Here is a 20178-nt window from a genome sequence, read left to right on the forward strand (position 1 = left end):
GTGTAAAGGGTCAACTGTACACTGCAGACACTCACCACAGAAGCAGACACTCACCACAGAAAGCTCACAGGGTTGCAACACAAGTCTGCGAGTTTTATTGGTAAAAGACAGGTGGGCAAACCATGTTTACTGACTTTCTGAATTTCTCTTTGATAAATCTTGATAGAATGCAGGTGACATTTTTCATTGTATAAAAAGGGTAAAGGGTTATTTCTTTCATTTTAGGGAAAAAAAAAACAGCAGCAGCATTGCTCATGTTTTGTAAAGGGCTAAACATTAACAACAAAAAACATTAAACTCAACTCCAGTTCAGAGGACACAGCACACTGCTACATGACGTTTTGCTTTACTGTACATACAATATACTGTATACATAGTACATTTATTGTAAAGTGGTAATCAATGGGAAAAGTTATTGTTTTATCAACTAATCATCAAATTAAGATTTTTTTCGACAGAAAAAAATAAAGAGAACAAAGAAAACAACAAAATAGTGAAGAAAATGTGTGTAAGTGCTGTATTAAAGCTTTTAATATGTCAAAATGATTTTCAATTCCTGTTATTAGTTTCATTCCAGGTTACAAGAAAACTGTTTGTGTGTTTTGTATTTAAGGGCAGTGATTGTAAGGTTATGACATCCTATGAACATAATGTTCCTGGATTCACAAGCACACAGGGATGAAAGATCAAGAGTTTCAAAAGTCGAGCTTAAAGGGGAACTACACGCATTTTCAAAATTCATACATGTAATTCCTATGTCTAAAACAGTCCATAAATATAAGTAATTTTTTTACTTATCAATGTTTACTTAAAAAATATAAGTAAACATGGACAACTCTCTCCCAGCTCAGAAAACGATAAACTTATATTAGTGATGTCACAGAGTATTCAGACTGGAGCTGCTACATAGACAATGAATTTTGAAAGATGTTGTAGGCGACACTGAGAGCAGCCAGTGGAATGTTCTGAGTATCTGGGTAAATTTTCTGTTACAAAATTGAGAAAACTACAAAAAAATGGAAAGCACATTTGGGCATTTAAAACAAACAAAACAAACAAAAAAAACAGTGTCAAATCAGGCTCCCATTCATTGTCTATGGAGCAGCTCCAGACTAAGTACTTGCTGGTGACATAAAAAATTGGGGTTTTAGCACCATAGTTACTAGATTTGGGAGAAGGAGTTGTTCATGTTTGCTAAAAGGACGTAGCCCCCCTTTAAATATCCTTAAAATGACAAACTGCGTATTTCCCATTTTAAAAACAAAATCCAGAATATTCAAATTTGCACATTTTTTTCCCAAAACTTCAAAACTCTGAGACTTCCTTCTGTAGTTTCTGGCTTTGAGAGAGGGTAGCTCATGTTCACAAATAGATCTAGTGATTGAACCTTCCTTTGCCACCGAAGTAACATATTGGAATTCTTAATTTAGGTGGTGGTCTGTTACACTTTTGAAATGTGATATAACTCATCCACTGTCAGGGCTAGGAGAATGGTTAAAACTCCATCTTCTTCTTTACAGCTTGTAAGGTTAAAATAGTTTTTGAATGCAGTCTTTAATACTGAATATTCTGTCATTTTTTTAAATGATCAGATTTAGCTATATTATGTAGTGGCTGAGTTGTTATAATATTTTTGGTATTAATAATCGTCATACTCTGTTTACTCACACCCTTGGAGGGAACACGGAATGCATGTATATATTTTAACAGAAATTATTATATTACAAAAAACACTTAAGACATAATTTAGTACTTTGCAGAAAGACATATATTCACTGACCCTAAATGTTTTTTAAATTTTCTAATTTACAAAAAAGAATCCCTTCAGTATTCTGGTGTTGTCAAACTATAAAAGGTCAGAACAAATCTAATTTAAGCTTTATCCATATACAATACTATTTGATTAATGCAGCAGAGTAATAAGACTGTTCACACTTCTGCATGTTCTACTGTACATTTGCATGCTGTGCTGCATTCGCAATATTGTTCTATATGATTTAACAATAATAATAAACTTTATCTATGCAGCAGTTTTTCAAAACAAAGTTACAAAGTGCTTCACGTGGTTGAAGGGCTAAACATTTTTAGGAATGCAATAAAATAAAACAAAGCTATTAAAATCACGTAAAATAAAATGTAATAAAGAAAGGCTACCCAACAATATAAGATTAAAAACAATGAAAATAAAATTGATAAGGACATATATCAGTGTGCTATGGTTAATAAAAAGCTTTTTTTTCCACTTCCAGTCTTGAACCAGCAGAGCGGAGCACAGTGCCTGGGGATCTGATACTGCTGCACGAGCCACTTTCATAATTGTTGATCAGATAAATATGAAATGTTTGAAATACCAGATTTTTTGCACAGATTCACTTTATTCTGATTTGGCTGCCTCATTTCACCCTTTATAATTTGCTTAAATCATATGCATCCGTGACTTTTTTTGAAGTTTAACCAAGCATGCAAGCCTGGAAATGTTGTACTCACTTTCGTATGCTTGAGCTAAACAGTTTAAGAAGCATCTGTTTTTACTCACTGGTGAGATAACGGCATGCAGTTCCTCAATACTCAGAGGACATGGTGGTCGAGTGTTTACTGTATGTGCACTAATACTATCAGTGACTAGATTTCTTTGTTGAATTCCTCTACTGTACATTGCTCTTGCTGCAATGTGTGGTCACTTTTTTTGAGTAATTGCCCTGCTCCTGCTCCACTCTGGATACACACACACACACACACACACACACACACACACACACACACACACACACACACACACACACACACACACACACACACACACACACACACACACACACACATAGTCCAAAGCACATGAAGTCCACTTCTCACTCTGCTCTCTACTAAAGTCTTGGTAAGTTGATTAAAAATAACTGTCCGTTTGTGTGACACTTCTAATGAAATGTTTAAATGTCAACAAAGCAATCATATTAACTCAAGAATCCAATTAAAACCTCCACAATTCCAGAAAATTATCGGTGTCTAAGATAGGAAACCCTAACCTGGACTACATATGGGTGACACACCAGTGTGGCTACATTTACACGTAACTGCCATGCCCTATACCCTCACTGCCAAAAAGGACAAAAATGCAGCGATGGAAGAGGTACTCAAATCCTTTCCTTAACTTAAAGAGGCAAATACTCCACTAAGTCAAAGTCCTGAATTCAACACCATTCTTAAGTAAAAGTGTAGAAGTATCTGGCAACATTTACTCAAAGTGTGAAAAGTAAAAGTACTCATTCTGCAGAAAAATACTCCCCATAAGGGTTTCACTTTTTTTAAATTAGATTTTACACTATGTTTCTATTGCATTAATGTATATGAAGCATTTTACTGCAGTACATGTTTAAACGTGCTAATTTTAACTACAATACACCGATAGGTAGTTTCATATACGGTAATGCATCATCGTATTATGCAAGATCATTATTTGTCTCTAGCACTGTCCTGTGAAAACCATGTATCTCCTAACCCTTTGAAACCTGGATGGACATCCGTTCTTTTGCTGCAGATGCCTTTCACAGGTTTTTAAATCTTTGAAACCCGGGGAAAGGTGACAAGAAAAAACCCCTGAAAACTAATGTTTAGAAAGGGAGAGAGGGGTTTTTTTAAAGGGGAAAATGTCTACAAACTATATAAAATGATTAATATATATATAGATATATAAACACACACATACATATATATACTATATAATTTTTAAAAATATATTACACCATATATAATTTTTTAGCACTTTTTTTAAAGTCATTTCCTTGTTTTTGTATTTTACTTTCTGCCTTTTTGCTATTTTTCAGATAATTTTCATATAACTTTTTATTAATACTAATTTATGCTAATTATGGGGTAAATTTTCGTTTGCTCAGGTTTCATAGGGTTAAAAGTCAGAAGTACAGCTTTGTGAAAATGCATTTTCAAGTTATCCCAACTGAAAAAGTTTATTTATCGTAAGAATGGGGAGAATTTCTTCCAACATATAAAGGAAAACTTAATACTTATGTTTAACAGAAAAAAAAAAATATATATATATATATAAATTCTTTTAAAAGCTAGGGGAAAACGTCTAGGGGGAAAAAACAAGAATGGCTGGGGAAAAACTACATTTTCAGTAATCACAATTACATATTTAAATAGTCTTTTAAGCAATTTTTTAAAAAACTTTTTTTTAAAACCAATTATTAGTTAAATTCTTTTGATGCTCATCGCCTTCTTCCCATGTTTTTAAAAAGAAATCAAGCTAATTTGCTCAGGTTTCAAAGGGTTAAAGCCAGCAGTTTCATGTCAGCTGCCTCAGTTGTTTTTATTTTACTCAGTCTGTCTCTCTGTCCCCGTCTCTAGCCAAGTCTCACTTGGCCTTAACGCCACTCTGACTCACCTTCTCCGATTAACCCCTAAAGTATTTAGACCAGTCCATTTCATCTGCTCCTGGCCAAATGCCAATGCTATCGTGCCTTTGCCTTTTGCTCCTGACTGCATTTGGGTCCTTTAGATTGCTGCCTCGAGCACACCCCATGACGAGCAGAAACACGATGAAAAGCAACAGGTGCTCATTCATGGCAGAGGATAAATTTACCAATTCCAATTTGGTGAAGGCGGCAGATCATCGCAGCAATAGTTAAATGAAGTTTGAGTGTGGTTATTTGCCTTATTATTATTATTTTGCCTTTTTCTTTTGTCTTTTTTTTTTAAACAGACTGTAGCTGCAATCATTAGATGGCAATCGATGTCTCAGCTTATTCCTCAAACTGGGAGATTGTTGTCTTATTACAGCAACATCTAGACTAAATGGGTACCAAAATTACAAACAGCTATATGATATATAAATACAATCCAGTCAATCAGTCAAGTTTATTTGTCATATTTAAACATATAAGGTACCATCCAAGTTCCTCCTGAGTGTAGAGGCTCCTCCTGAGCCTCTAAGCGTCAGCCTGGTGTATCCAGAACCTTCCTTCCAACCTCAACGGGAAGAAAAAGACGCTGGTTTGGATCTTGAACGATTCTCCTGGTCTTATTCTTGCAGCACCTGGTGTAAAAATCCTCTAGGCAGGGAAAAGCAGGGCAATGAAGAGCGGTCTGGTTTGGTTTCCATACCAGGCTGGGACGTTCCCGGTCAGGACGCTCTCCATAATGCAGGAGTAGAAGGGAGCATCTGAGGTGTGACAGTCTCTGCCTTTCTCAAATCTAAGTTAGTGTGCAGCACACAGGTCAAGCACTCCGTGACATGGACACCAAGGAACTTGTCCACCCTCTCCATCAGGGACTTCCAAAAGTCTACTATCATCTCTGCAGCCTTGGTGACTTTCAGGAGGAGGATGTTGTCCTGACACCAGCAGGTCAGGTCCTCCTACCTCCTTCATGTTATTGCTATCTGTGATCAGGCCCACCACAGCAGTGTCGTCAGCAGCAAACCAATTAATGGTGTTGGGAGTGGAAAGAGGCTACAAAGTCTTGTGTGCACGCATGCATTTAAATGTCAAGGATGTGAAGCATCCTACATCTCTTTTAAAGTTCAGTTTGATGAGTTTAACTTTGCAAAGCATTTATTGAAACTAGCCGCATGATGCCATAAAGTACACTTTTGTCAGTAGAATTTTTCTAATTTTGAATTATGATTATTTTTTCTTAATCTGTATAGTTTGACATTTGGTTTCTCACTTGAAGACAAAATATGTGTAGAATAAATCTATTCCTTGTCATTAAAAACAAATAAACAATAAAAAAACAAAATGTCAAGACAGTTTTGTGGGGGGAAAAAAGTTTTAAAAAAATATTTCTGTATCTGAGATGAAGTAGGGATAGATTATATAAAGTGTGGCATTTTGTTGTGGTTACTGTTACTGCTCACTACTTGGCCAAAAACATTTGGAGTGACTTCTAAAATGACAGACTTAACCCTCTGAAACCTGAATGGACATCACTTTTCTTGAGATGCATGCAAACGCCTTTCACAAGTATTTAAACCTCTAATACCTTGAGCAAATTGGTTTGTTTTCTTTTGAAAAGGGAAAAGGCAATGAGCAACTTGACAAGAAATGTCCTGGAAATTGCAAGAAGATAGTAGACTTCGAGTTGATTTATTTGTTTAAAGTTAGGGAAAAATGTTCAAAAAATATATTTCAAATTAGCATAATTATATATTTGAAATGATTGTATTATTGCAATTTTAAATTTTAAGGATTTTTCGGTAATTTCCTTGTTTTTTTATTTCCCTTTTTTCTTTTTGTTTTTAAGATTTTTTTTATTCTTGGTCATTTGTTTTGAGAGAAATTAAGCCAATTTGGCCAGGTTTGAAAGAGTTAACACACAGATAATGTTATGGTCAGACAGTGGTCACATTGAAGACCTGCAGTAATAACTTGGGATCTGTGTAAAATGTTGTCACATCTTCCAGAAGTCAAAGCAAAGTCTCTCCCCTCTGCACCATACAAATAATTTCAGCTTCTTTATATTATTACTGACATTATTATTATATAATCATGCTATCTTACCTGGTGTCATTGTAGGTGACATCCAGCCATTCACCGACTTCGGTCTTCACACAGTTAGAGTTGGGATAAGGCGGCCTCAGCATCCCGCCCGGGTACCACTGTTCAGGACGCATGGCGCTCCTCTCGTATGGATCACATATGAACGCGGTGTTGGCGCTTGTGCCGTGCGCAGTGCTTGTGCACTGCCTAGAGCCCCAGCAATGAGTGTTGTACTTGTCATTAAAGGTGTCATTACTGCCCCACAATGCCCCGTCAGCTTCACAGTCCTCAGATTTGATTTTGACTCCGTATTGTTCCGGCTGATAACCACCGAACTTGCTCTCCATGGCCTCCCCGAAGTCTCGCGCCTCCTCGGGCGGCTTATAGACTCGGCACGGCCGCTCTGTTGCCGCGTGGCCGAAGTGTGCCAAGTTGCCTGGTGGCGAAGACAGGGCATAAGGGCAAGAGGCAGCACGCGCTGTGTCCAGGTGATCTATCTCTTGAGAAGTTATGTCGTTAGTCTCGCAAAGTGGGAAGTTTGGCTCATCCACTGCTGTCCGAGTGGAGGTGAGGTGTTGCAGGCGTGCGGCAGGGTCAGAACTTTTGAACATTTCCACCAGTTGCTTCCGGTCATCTCGGTACTTGTACTCGTTGGCAGCAGCCGAGACGCCGGTACAGCTCAGAGGCACGGCTCCGAACAAATACTCAGCTCGCATGTGGTCATTGGCGGCGCACGGGTCGCTCGTGTCACTGGACTCCACGGCCAGTCCCAGGGACACGGACACGGCTTTACACAGCTCCCTGGCTGTCTCTGAGATTGTGGCGCAGGCAGAAAAAGAGCGACTGTCGCCCACACGGCAGTCAGCGTTTAACAATTCCTCCTGAGGAGCAGCAGCTGTCTGGCAGCAGTGTTTTTCCATGTCACAGGCTGGCGTATTCATGTGTCCGTAAATGTTTGCGTCTGCATTATCGGGTCCTGTCAGATTGCTGTTCACTGCTGAGTTTCTATTGAAAAAGAGGCGACTTTCTTCAGTTTGTAGCGCCATGCTGGGTGCGCTCACAGCGTTGCCCGTCTTTACCGTCTCCCCACCTGGCCAAATTTTGCTCCAAGATAACTGTCGGTTTGTTTGGCTCATTTCCCAGAAGGTGCTCACTCGGCCAAGAGATCGAACTTTGCACGGCAAAGGTCTGCGCTGCTCACGTTGTGGGGGAAAAAAACGTTTTGGTGAATGTCCTAGGGAGCTACAAGAGTCACAAACTCCTCCTAAACTGAGATCCTCAGAGTCAGATGCGCTCAACTTGGGTTTGATGAGAAGTTAATTCAGCTGGAGACTTTTGTAGCCGTCAAACACCAGCCCTTTCCCCCACTGAAACAAAATCAGGGCGTTGAATGATTCATTTGTCAGACTGAACATTTTCTGTTGTCTGTGCTACACACAAAGCAAAAGCATCCTTTATGTAATGTGTGTGTTTCAGAAATCGCATTTTTATGGACACTCTGATGGCTTTGCTGGGGCCATTTCCTCGAGGCAGGAGCCTGTTTCCCAGTTCAGTCCAAAGTCTAAACTCCAGTCACTGCTGTTCCCCTTAAGAAAAATTTTTAAAAAATGATCGTCTAAATCCCCACAGAGCTCCAAAGTTTGCATGCTGATAACATGTCTAAGAAAGTGGTCAGTCATTATGATTATTTAGAGATTACAACTGCTAACTTGGCTCTCTCTGCGTTCTGAGCAGTTTTGAGACATTAAACTTCAAAGCTTTGCATTCCAAACAGCATAAATTATATGAACCTTTTTGTTTTCTAATATATATATAGTATATAGCTTTAAGAAAAAGACCTCATACAATGGCAACAAGTTGTCACAAAATAAGTTAATTCTGATGAAAAAAAAAAAAATGTCAGATCTTTATAATTCTCAGTGAGACTCCAGCGCACTCTGACTATATAAATCAATGGGCCAAAAGGACACAGCCTACTGAAAAAATAAAGGAACAAGCTGAGATTTAATTTAACAGGCGTTTTATGTTCATTCAGCCATTTACTGTTTACAGAGCCAGCCATTCCAATTTAAGAAAAGCAAATGTTATAGTTGCCACCACACACTCAGTTTTTAAGAAACTGTTTTGTGCTGTAATGTCAGAATTCAAGACTTAATGATAACCCCCTTAAACCTGAACCCCCCCAGTCCCCCACCACCATAATATTTTTAAATCAAAAATGCGTTTTGCTTTTCGTTACTTCACATGTTGTCACAGTCCTCTGCCAAGTGAGTAAAGTTTTGTGCACAGCTATTTGGAAGCCCGTCATCGTCCACAATTACACAAGTGTGATGTGTGAAGCCTACAGTGCACAAACACTGACAATGTTTATGTGCGCTGTGTCATTCATAACCTTCAAAATTAACAATATTTGCATGTGTATAATTCAGGGCTTTCAATTAGGAGGAGGGAGTTGATGTAATTTAGGAATTTTTAACAAGGCAATTTAACTTTTTGTGGAAATAACACATCAGACACACATTATTAGCTGTGGGGATCCTGGATTCGGGGGGGCCGAGCAGAGAAGACCATCAAGGCCCCAATAGTTGCGCTGAAGGTTACACATAAAATTGTATGCGTGACAGTTACAGGCGACTGTCCTAGATAACAGTTTACAGCTGTCATATGGTAGTCACAGGGGGCCCTATATGTGGTTTTGGGTGCAGCAGCAGTACACTTTAAAGGGTAAAACTCAACAAAATTTCAGAAAACACGATGACATTTAAAAAAAAAAAACAAAAAAACTTAAATAATAAAAATAATAATAATAACCACATATTTAAAAAAAACTGACATTTGTGTTTTCTGAAATGTGTTTTTACCCTCAGTGTGTGCCTTTATGGGAGGTTTATGTGGATTTATCTAATTTTTTTTGGGGGGGGGGGTGCAAACATTTGCCAGGTTTACCTCTTCAGCTGATGCACCCCTGATTATTACTCTCAGAATATTTGCCAGTCTTACTTTTTTTTCCACATAATACCACAACATTTGAAATTATTAATATTTGTCAGTGTATTCTCTTATATTTCATGTTTGTGCTTATACTATTTTACATGCGTTACTATAACGTCTCACACTGCCACATCCCAAACCCAAACTATAGTAATCACTGCAGCATGGCTATGAGCACACTGCTTCACTGTTTGGAATAGACAGATGTGGCATCCCTAGTGTTTTTTTTTGAAGGAGTTCATCAGCTGAAGAAGTTTCTGGAAAAACCTTTGAAGAGACTTCTAAATTACTTTTAGAGCACCCATCAAAGTTTGGAACTTGTGGCACATCTTTCCTTTTCACCAGCCACGGCCACAATAGTCAATGGCAGAGACTTTTCCAGCTTTTTAAGATCATCTGGCTTCTCAAGTTGGAAATTTGGACAGAAAAATGACTTGTGTGTTTATAACAATGAGGTCAAGGCGGTTGAGGTAACTAAATGAAGTTCCCTCATCAGTCCAAAAATCTCAGCTATTTGAACATTTGTTTCACACAGAGCTCACATAATCTGAGTTAATTTAGTCACTCTCATGCTCCAGTTCTGCTTTTACATAATTCCAAAATGGAACAAAAATGTATTACTCATCATCAGTGCCTTCAGGTAGCCTACATCTATATTTAATCTGACATTCAGGTGCTGCAGCATCATGCTATTGTGACAATAAGCTAACATTAAGTTTTTTGCCATTATCCATAGAAACAGTGAGACAAGAGCACCACCATGTGTCCAATCAGGAAAAAACATTACCTGCTACAACTTGCACCAAGCACACAGTGAATAAAACACTCCTACCTGCCCCTGCTCGCTGACAACCATATAAACCTTCTTGCTTTATAAAAACATTGCTTTAAAAAAAAATATATATATATATGTTTTTTGACATTTTGACACCAGAACATTGTTGAAAGCAAATAGTTTTAGGAATAACCAGGGAGCAGAGTGCTTAATTGAATTAAATTATTAAACTGTTCAGTATGTAATACATTTGCTACAGGTATGCATTTAAGCAAGAGTGTTTGTTTTATTTCAACAAGTGGCAGGACTCATATGAAAGGGGAGGGTTTCTGACAGAAAATTTAGAGCGTCAAACACTTAATTTTCTGCATTGTAGTGCATTTTTATACACCAATTTGTGCATTTTCTTCATCAATTTATGTTGTAAATGTCTTAAATTGTGTTAAAATAAAGTTCCTTGCTACATATTTTTATTGTTTATTGGGGGTGGCACATGTCAATCAAATTAAAACATACTGACCAGAAAGAAGAGATGCACGACCACATAGAGATGCATCACAACTATAAAGAAATGCAAAACAAAGACACAAAAAGAGGCTAAACAGCTATAAAGTGTGTGTCTTGCTTCTGTGAAGTAGGGATGGGGCCGGGTATATCTGTGCCCAGAACCCCATTTTCGGATAATCTGCCCCTGTTTGTGGACGTTATGGCTGCATCACAACACCGGATATGATTATTCTTGGTGTCTTGTGTATTCTTTTTGCATTCCCCCAAATTCAATGTGTTTTTTTCTTTGGATCTTGACTAGAATTTAAAATAATGTTCTGTGATTTGAATTTTGTGCTGACTTCAGAAAGCAGCTTATTATCAGTGTATGCAGTAAAATGTAGGCTGCAGCGACAAACAGCAGCAGGGCTTTCTTTCAGAAGTTATTCTGAATCAACCATCGTAACATAGATTCTCCTGCATCCTGTGGTGTTTCTTCTTGTGTATAAATGTTTGTGCTTGTGAAATGTAGGAGGATTCGTGAGTCTGCAGCTCTTGGCAGCCTGAGACGCCACTCCAACTCAGCGATAAAACAAGTGAGCAGTTGGGCCAGAACCACACACAGGCATGTTGGCTGCTTGATGGTCCTCTATACACAAGGGTGAGCCAGGGCGCCGTAACTTGTTTCATTTCTCTGAATTCCAAGCGTACTGCTTGATGCATCAGGGGGAAAAATGGTTGTTTCAAATCACAATCAGATCACATGATTCAAGATGTTTGAAGCTTTAAATATTATTGATGCTTACAATGGATACTTTAGAAGCCAGATAAGGTGAAACCCAGAGCAATGCAGTAAATATTCTCTGTCTACATGAAGAGCTGTAAAATAATGATTAAAACTCTTTTTCCCTTCTTAAATCTTACAATGTACATGAATGGAGTCTTTTAAAAGTTTTCCATCAAATAATTTAAGCATCTGTTTGGATAATATCAATCCATTATCATCATCATCATCATCATCATCATCATCATCATCACTTAGTCCTCTTGTAGACTTATTGTACACACATGGGATTGAAACTATGAAACCAGAGAGGTGTTGTGTCTGTGCTTTAGCCACAGTCTTGACTATAAACAGATGCTATAATCTCTACTGCAAACTGAACATCACTTTTCTTTTTCTTTTCAATGACCCATCTTTTCTGCAGCAAACAGAAAAAAACGCTTCAAAAGGTTTCAAATGACAGATGTTACTGCATTCAGTGGCTTAAAGCTTCTCATATTTTCTCCAGCACAAATGGGACGAGGATTTTAAAAACTTTAGGATTACTACTAAGTCATCATCAAATGTTCATGATCAAAAACTGACCTGACTGCATGCTCATCACTTTCAACATGGCTTACACACTTTAGACTAATTAATGTGTGTGTGGTTTTGTATTTTCTTTTCTTTTAAAGGTGACGGGTGACTACAGATTCCACGCTACTCTACTTATGCAAATAGTTATACAATGTCTTGAACTGAGGCATTCACAAATAACCCTGATGATGTCATCAAAATTGTTTCCTAGTGATAATATAATTTCTAACAGAAAGATTGTGACACAAATTTGCCATTTGAGAGATGTGGGAGTTTTACTGGGCTCGGAGGATGAAACAAAATAATTTTAAGGTGCTTTACAGGAAATTTATGATTCAGAAGTTTTAGATTTTGACCTATTCTAGAGGATAAAAGTTATATTAGCTATTCTCATGAACACGATATCTCAACATCAGCTTGAGGGAATTTTTTTTCCAAATTTGGTAAAAACATCTATTTGCACTAAATGACAAACTGATTTTGGTAGTCAAAGATCAAGGTCGTTGTCTCCTCATCTGTCTCATTCTTATGCACACAATATCTGAAATACACCTTCAGGGATTTTCCTCAAATTTGGCACAAACATCCACTGTAAGTCAAGGATAAACTTATTTGAATTTAATTGTCACAAAACATGCTTTTGGCCATATCTGAAGAATTTTTAGACCCGTTACGACAAAATTTCACACAAATTTTTAATGGGGAAAAAAAGATGAACTGATGACGATTTATATCCAAAAGGTCAAAGGTCAACCTCAGTTTGACGTCATGATGCTTTTATTATTCAGCATCAGGGAGCAGAAGGGGAGACATTTGGTCGGATACTGAATAACGCTAATCTTGGGTGTCCATCTTGAAACTGTGCTGACTGTATTGATCTTCTGTACATCATATACTACATCACTTTGGAAACGTGGATATGATAATGATGATGAAATGTACAAATGTAATGTATTTCTTGATTTGCAGAAATTCAGTGCCAACATTTCCCTCTGTTGACTGGGCTGAGGCTTAGCCAAGCTGCAGACCAACAAACAACAGAACCAGCTGTTTTTTTAGCAAACCATTGCTACATTTCCAGTGGCAACGTAGCCAATACAAGTGGATATTTTAAGCCAAAACAGGATCTTTCTTAACCATAATCAAGAATATGTCATGCCTCACTATGACCACGTTATTCACAGCAATATTGAAATACATTTCCAACATATATGATACATAATAAAGTACAATGTTACATATCCCTTCTTTGCAGAAATGCACATTGCCAATATTTATTCTGAGGATTGGATTGACAACCCAAGAGATATAGAGAGATCAAATCTATCTATGATTTGAGCATAAATCATTGAGACTCTACCCTTATTTATCATGCTGAGCCTTAACAAAGAATCCTGGTAAGATGATGAATTATAATTGGAAAATCAGCAAACTTTTTGTGTACAGTCCCTGATTTGTAAATGATGAAAAACAAAAAAATATCAGTCAGCCTGAATTTTCTAGATAATTGTTCAAGTTGGCTAAAGTGTTATCAATATACAGGTCCCAAATGCTACGTATACCCTTATCAAATTTGACGGCCCTTTTCTAATAAAGATAGTTGAAAAAGATGACTGGTTATTATGGGTAAAGCAAAGTTTATAGTGTACAATTTTAGCCCGTTTTTGAACCACAGTGGACAGAGGGAGGGAGGACCAATCATCTGCTCCCAAATAGCCATCAGATGGTCAGAAATTTTGGTTGGTCCTCACAGACACAACTCTTGCACAGTTGAGGTAGAGCCACGAGTCGATTCCTTAACATCAGTGCCTTTTTCTCTCAACTTTTTTTCCTTAACGTCAGTGCCTTTTTTTCTCAGTGCGCCTGCATGAAGTGGCAGACTATCTGAAAACGCCATGGCAACACGACGCTGGACAGAAAATACGGACGCCAGGTTGGTCAAGTCATGATAACAGCATGCATGCCTCTTTGATATTTCCTCCTCCACCTATCATGGCCGATATGAGTGAGAGAAACGTTGGCAAGAAATAGCGGCTGTTCTTCAGCTGTCTGGTAATATTTTTACCAGGTACACACATTATCAAGGCAGCACACTTCTTCCTTGTTAGCTTTTTTGCTAATTGCTAATATAATAATAAGGCAGGATGTGAGGACCCAAAATGCAGAAACACAAAAAGGCAGCAAGGACTGCATACAAAAAGTGAGCTTAGGTGTCTCTTTAATGCCAAAAAGGTGTACAGGGGAGACTAATAAGGAAGGATAGGCAAGACAAGATAAAACACAGGTGAAACAAATAAGGGAAACACAGGGACAGGGGGACACAGAGACAGGGGGACCTAAAGACAGGGAAAAAGCCACAGGGGACACACGAGGAGTGAAAAAACAAAAGAGGAAACAAGGAACACAAGAAACACATAGAAAACCTCAAATCAAAGTCCACGATGTAAAACCCAAAACCATGACAGTCTTGGGTTCTGACCTACTTGTGCTGAGTCTTTGGTGCTGTTTATTCAGTTTGACACAGATCATGATATCAGATCTGGTGGTTGTTGAGGGTTGCTTCTCTCATAAGGTTGAGTACTGATCTTAACTTTTCTTCCAGGGAGGCCTTCACAGAGGTTGTTTTTATATATCTCCTTATCTGACCATCTTACCCATTGCCAGCTGGGAGAAGATGACTTGGTGTGGGAGGCAGCCTTCTGTCACTCTGATACAGTGGTCGTTCTTGATTAGCTGTATCTAACAGAGCAGGGCCTTAGTGCTGGCGCTGTTTGTCTCTTAAAATATGCTGGCATTTGTCCTGCAGCTCTCCCTTAAAATGTCAAGGCTTCTCATTGCTGGTGGAACCCTTCAAATGACTTGCTACACATGACTTCATGTGTGGTAACTACTATACAGTGTGAGTAGTTCTTGCAATGAAAGAGCTTACAAGATTTGGAGAAAATGCTTATTTGGCATTTTTTTGTCAAACAGTTTACATGCTGTTGGTCATGCGTGTCAAAGCAGCCCTGAGACTGCTCTGAAAATCATAATGTGAACCACAGTGAAGTGAAGTTGTGTTACTGTTTTCTGTTTTTGTTCTGTCGATAGACAGCTATGGCAGAACGACAATAACACACACAGATCTTTAAAAAATTGATAACACAGGGCTTAAAATGAGGTGAAGCATTAAAAATAGACAATCATTCATTGTCCATAACCACTTATCCTCTTAAGGGTCACGGGTTAGTGCTAGGCTGCAGCCTATTCCAGCTGTCATTGGGCGAAAGAGTACAACCTGGATAGGTGGGCAGACTATTGCAGGGCTGACACAGAGAGACATGCTCACACTCACACCTACGGCCAATTTAGAGTCACCAATTAACCTGACCTAAATGTTTTTGGAATGTGGGAGGAAGCTGGAGAACCAGGAGAAAACCTAAGCTGACAAGGTAAGAACATGGAAACTCCGCACAGAGGGGTCCCCTCACCAAAGGTTCGAACCTCGCCCCAACCCGAGTTCGAATCTTAGATCCCCATGCTGTGAGGTGACAGTGTAAACCATTTTACCACTATTTGCCCCCAAAACAGACAATTAAAATGAAAACAAGATATGTTTGTTTGAAATAAAAGTTCATCAGAGAAAGTTCTAAAAGTTTCAGTGTTGTTTAAGTACAATATGGAATAAGAGTCAAGAGGAACAAAAGGTCAAGAGTCAGAAGGAAACTTAAAGGTCCAGTGTGTAGGATTTAGGAGGATATAATGGCAGAATATAATATAATAAGCATGTTTTCTTTTAGTGTATAATCACCTGAAACTAAGAATCCTTGGGTAGCCCAGAATGGACAAATTAAACACTGGCTTTAGATTTGCATTTAGATTTGCAGCCCCTCTGCAATGAAAGCGTCAGAGCGTTTTTTTAATTTACGTGAAACTCTTTAAATCTCTGGGTCTGTTTGTTTTGGAGAGCAGGAGATCACTACAGGAAATCTGGTTACCAAAAAAAATCTTCTGAACATCTGGATCTTAAAGGAATACTTTCTGCGTTGCGTGTCCGTGGACAGCTGCGGTTACGTGAATGTGGTTCTAGTTTTAGTGCAACTAGCATTCCGTGTCAGCCCCAGTAGTAAACGGGAGGGCTGGGAGGTCCTCCTATTGTCGACATTCGGCAGAAGTGAAACTGAACAATGCTGCTGGGTCTGGAGTGAATATCTGTTGAATATCCAACTTAAAACAACTAGACACAATGTTTTGGACAGGACTGAAATGCAAACAAGAGATTGGAGCTTGCAGAGTAGGTGCACTTGTTGTGCCCACACAGTCACAAAAAATGGGCTGCACACGGATATCCACCCCATGCAGACATGGGTGGATGATGAAATTTATGTCACATGACCAAAGTGGATCCACATGAACATGCAGACATATTGGCCCTCTGTTATCAGAGAAAATAGGTGAGCAAACATTAGCAGATGCTAGGCTAGCGGCTCAACTCTGACATGCCAAACAGCATTGGAGAAACACAGATTTGTAATGTGAAACTGCTTTTTACACTGTTTTTATTTTATTTATTTATTCATTTTGATCAATTTTAATCACCTGGTCTGTTTTGGAGAGGAGGAGACCTCTGCACATTATTCAGCTCCTGGTTTAAACCTTCTGAATGATGAACTCAGATATAATTTTAAGCGGGAGAAGTTTCACCTGGTTGCAAAGTGTAATCCTCACCACCCGATACCACCAAATCCACCTAAATTCACAGAAAACTGTTCATACTTTATTGTATGCAAACATATCTTCTAATGTTATCCAGAACATGTTGGTGAGATATAACACTGCTGCACAGGTATTTCCCCCATCTCTTCACTGGCAACAGAACACGAGTCGTTTAAATAGTCACAGTCCTCAGTGACTGCAATCTTTTTCAAAAAAGTCAAAAATCTAGCACCATAATCCCACAGCCACGGCAGCTGCTGAATCTCAGCAACAAAAAAATTCTTGTAATTTTCAAGCTATTTTCTTGCGATGCATTTAACTATTCAAGTGAAAAACATCACAGTCCTTCAGAGAAAGATTCATCTCTGTTCAGCTTACCAAAACGCCTGTTTCTGAGTACACTGAACTTTGAGCCTCATGTGTGAATATCAACAAATAAGGTCCCAACATGAAAACAACAGCTCTTCAGTCTGAACCAACTGAAAACAGATATACCTCTGTGCTGGTTAGATAATGTGGAAAAACCCAAATTTTTGATTAAGAGTTTTTATTTAATATGAAGAAACATAAAGCTTAAGAATAGATCACACCATTAAAACTTGTGAATCACATCCAATAAATCGATGTTATAAAACTCTAACCTGTGTGACCAAGCCTCAGCCTGTTACCATACGATACATGTAGGGCAAGGGGCGCTCCTTTTAATCCACATTCACCTTGATGTCATCCAGGACAACCATTTTTGTGGTGCAGCCTGTGAGATAAACTGGTGGGACGCTTGAATCAGCCCATTAAGCCAGGAGACCGGAGGTCCTTAAGAAGCCAGTTGAAAGAGGTCGAAACCCAGGTGGACTTATTTAAAATAATGTTTTTAAAATAATGTTTGTAAAAACTGTACTTTGCTGTCATAGAACACTTTGCCTCTCTCTAAGGTGCACCTTAGAAATTGTAAGAATTTGATAAAAGGTGACAAGAAAATGACCTAAAAACAGGTTTTTAAAAAAATTTAAAAATTCTATGGAAAATGTCCAGAAAACTATATGCATAATTATTGTAACCATATATTGCAAATTATGTTACAGAAAAAATTTACACATATACTTTTATACGTTTTCCTTTTTTGTTTTGTATTGGGTTTTTTTTTTGTTTAGGATTTTGGGGGGATACTTTATTTATTTATTACAAATATACAGCAAATTTTTGGGCCATGTCTTTTTAAGTTGCTCATTGGTTTTCATGGTTATGAAAGAAGTCAAAGCAATTTGCTCAAATTTTAAAGGTATAAAAAAGAAAAAAAAAATCAGGAATAAAATGTTTGTGCCTGTACATAGTACATGTTCAATGACAGAAAATGATATACAAATGTGCATTACCAACTTTAATCTACACTCTGCTAAAGATCCCAGACTGGAAAGCGTCACGCTGTTTGTGACCTTGGATTTTCACTTTCACAGATTTCTCTGTTTTTCGCAGAAGACGATCTAATGTCTCAGCCTTGGCAATTTGCCTCTTAGAAACCTTGCTCTGCTCTCCCACACATTCCCGCCTTTATCTCCACCCTCTTTCAGCAGGAGGGTGAGGGTAATATTAGGCTTTATATACTATCAGAAAAAGTAATAGTGACAGTAAGTTGTTATTGTGAACTCCTGCCAAATATTTATGCAGGGAAAGTGTAATTTGCATGTGGGTTCATTTTTCCGCTATTGAGCCTGCAAGGTTTAAGCCAGAGCAAATACAAATGGAACATTTTAATGTCACTGCATTGGAGTACTGTCATTTTACTGGCATGTTTCATCTCAACCATAGAAAGTCTTAACATTAGGAGGCAAGTTAACAAGACAATTTCACTAAGCACAGCTTATACAATCTCTCTCTCTCTCTCGCCAAAAAAAAAAAAAAATTAAAAATGCTGAATTGTGAGTTTGGTTGACTCCCATTTCAACACTGCTTAAGCGAGGCTACAATAGGGCAAGAGAAAAAGGACAAAATGCAGGTGTTAAATGTTGCAGTGGGCGTTCTTATCAGGGACATTTATGTCTGGCAGTCATTCATGGCCTTCATAGTGCCTGCTCCTGCTGGAACTTAAGGCAGTCCCTCCAGAGTGAGCAGAAAAAGGGAATGATCTAACAATAAAAGTGGTGAAACTCATGATGTTATAATTGTCTGTAACATTTAGGCTCAAGCCAAATTACTCAGTTTGTAACACATCAAAAAAAAAACAAAAAAAAAAACTGAATGGATGTGGTAATTTTAGGATAATGGCCAGAGCGGATACTGCAGGTTACATGATGTCCTTGGCAGATATATTGTAAATCCACTGTAACAATAAATAAATAATAAATAGGACTGGATTAATTAGGAAGATTTTAGAAGCATGCTATGTGGTGGGTCTGTTTGGACAGTGAAAGAGATAAGTTTGTTCAGTTCTCTGGTGTCTGGTGACAGTTTCCATTTTAAACAAATGCTGCCATAATTTCTGAGATGGCTCTCCTTGCCATTGTGAATTATTTTACTGCTTTTGCAGTGGTACTCTTTAAAGCTCCACTGTTGGATTTAGGGGAATCTTTTGGCAGAAATGTCAAATAATAGCTGCCAATCCCCTGATACTAAGAATCGTGTTTTGATTACTTTAGAGTGATCTCTTTATACCACATATAGAGGGGGTCATGTTCCTATGAGTATTGAGTAACAGTTGTTCCTGCAGTACCTCAGAACAAACAAACCAAAAGCTGGGTCTAGATAGGGCCATTTATGTTTTTCTGCGGCCAGGTTAGTTCTCCTACATGCTTTGGCCAGCCCGTTCTCATTCCAAAGACATCAATACAGCCACTTTTGCAGTGTTTTTGGTGTCAGATGTGAATGCCAAAAGCCACCTTTCAAATCTGCATTATATGCTACAAAACTGTGTCAAGCACACAGGACATCATAGTGGCACACAACCAAACTTGCTGAAAAGCAATCCTGATCAACAGTAAAAGTTGAAGCAAGTATCAATTACAGTCTTCTAAAAGTGTTGACAAAAGGAGTGAGCTCAGTCAACCATTAAAAAAGTCATGAAAATATAGAAATGTCAATTTAAAAAAAAAGCTCAGTAATTTTCAATTATTAAACACCTCAAGTGCCACAAAAACATTGCGCTTTGCACAGTTGTGCATGTTAATTAAATTGATTGCACATGGAACAAAATAACATTTATACCTGTTTGTTCTTGCTCTAGGAAGCCTATATATTCATCCAGGGGGAACAGGACTAAATTCCACTAAGAGTGGGTGGCCAGAACTGGACAAGATTGACCGTGGTTTGGTCAGACACCACCCGCTGCAGCAGCATGTTACATGGATAGGCGGCATCACTTGAGAGTGCAGCAGGTGTTATAA

At 38.2% G+C, this 20178-nt stretch overlaps 1 protein-coding gene across 1 annotated transcript in view; it reads right to left on the reverse strand.

The window, feature by feature from the left end:
- Nucleotides 1-7771, reverse strand: part of ar (androgen receptor) — a 62790-nt gene extending 55019 nt beyond the window's left edge. Inside the window, exon 1 of the mRNA XM_042498683.1 lies at nucleotides 6516-7771. Coding sequence (XP_042354617.1) covers nucleotides 6516-7630 — 1115 coding nt within the window. The 5' untranslated portion in view covers nucleotides 7631-7771. The remainder of the gene's footprint in view (nucleotides 1-6515) is intronic.
- Nucleotides 7772-20178: the final 12407 nt, after the last annotated feature.

The sequence above is a fragment of the Plectropomus leopardus genome, chromosome 13, assembly GCF_008729295.1.
Source record: "Plectropomus leopardus isolate mb chromosome 13, YSFRI_Pleo_2.0, whole genome shotgun sequence".
NCBI lineage: Eukaryota > Metazoa > Chordata > Actinopteri > Perciformes > Serranidae > Plectropomus > Plectropomus leopardus.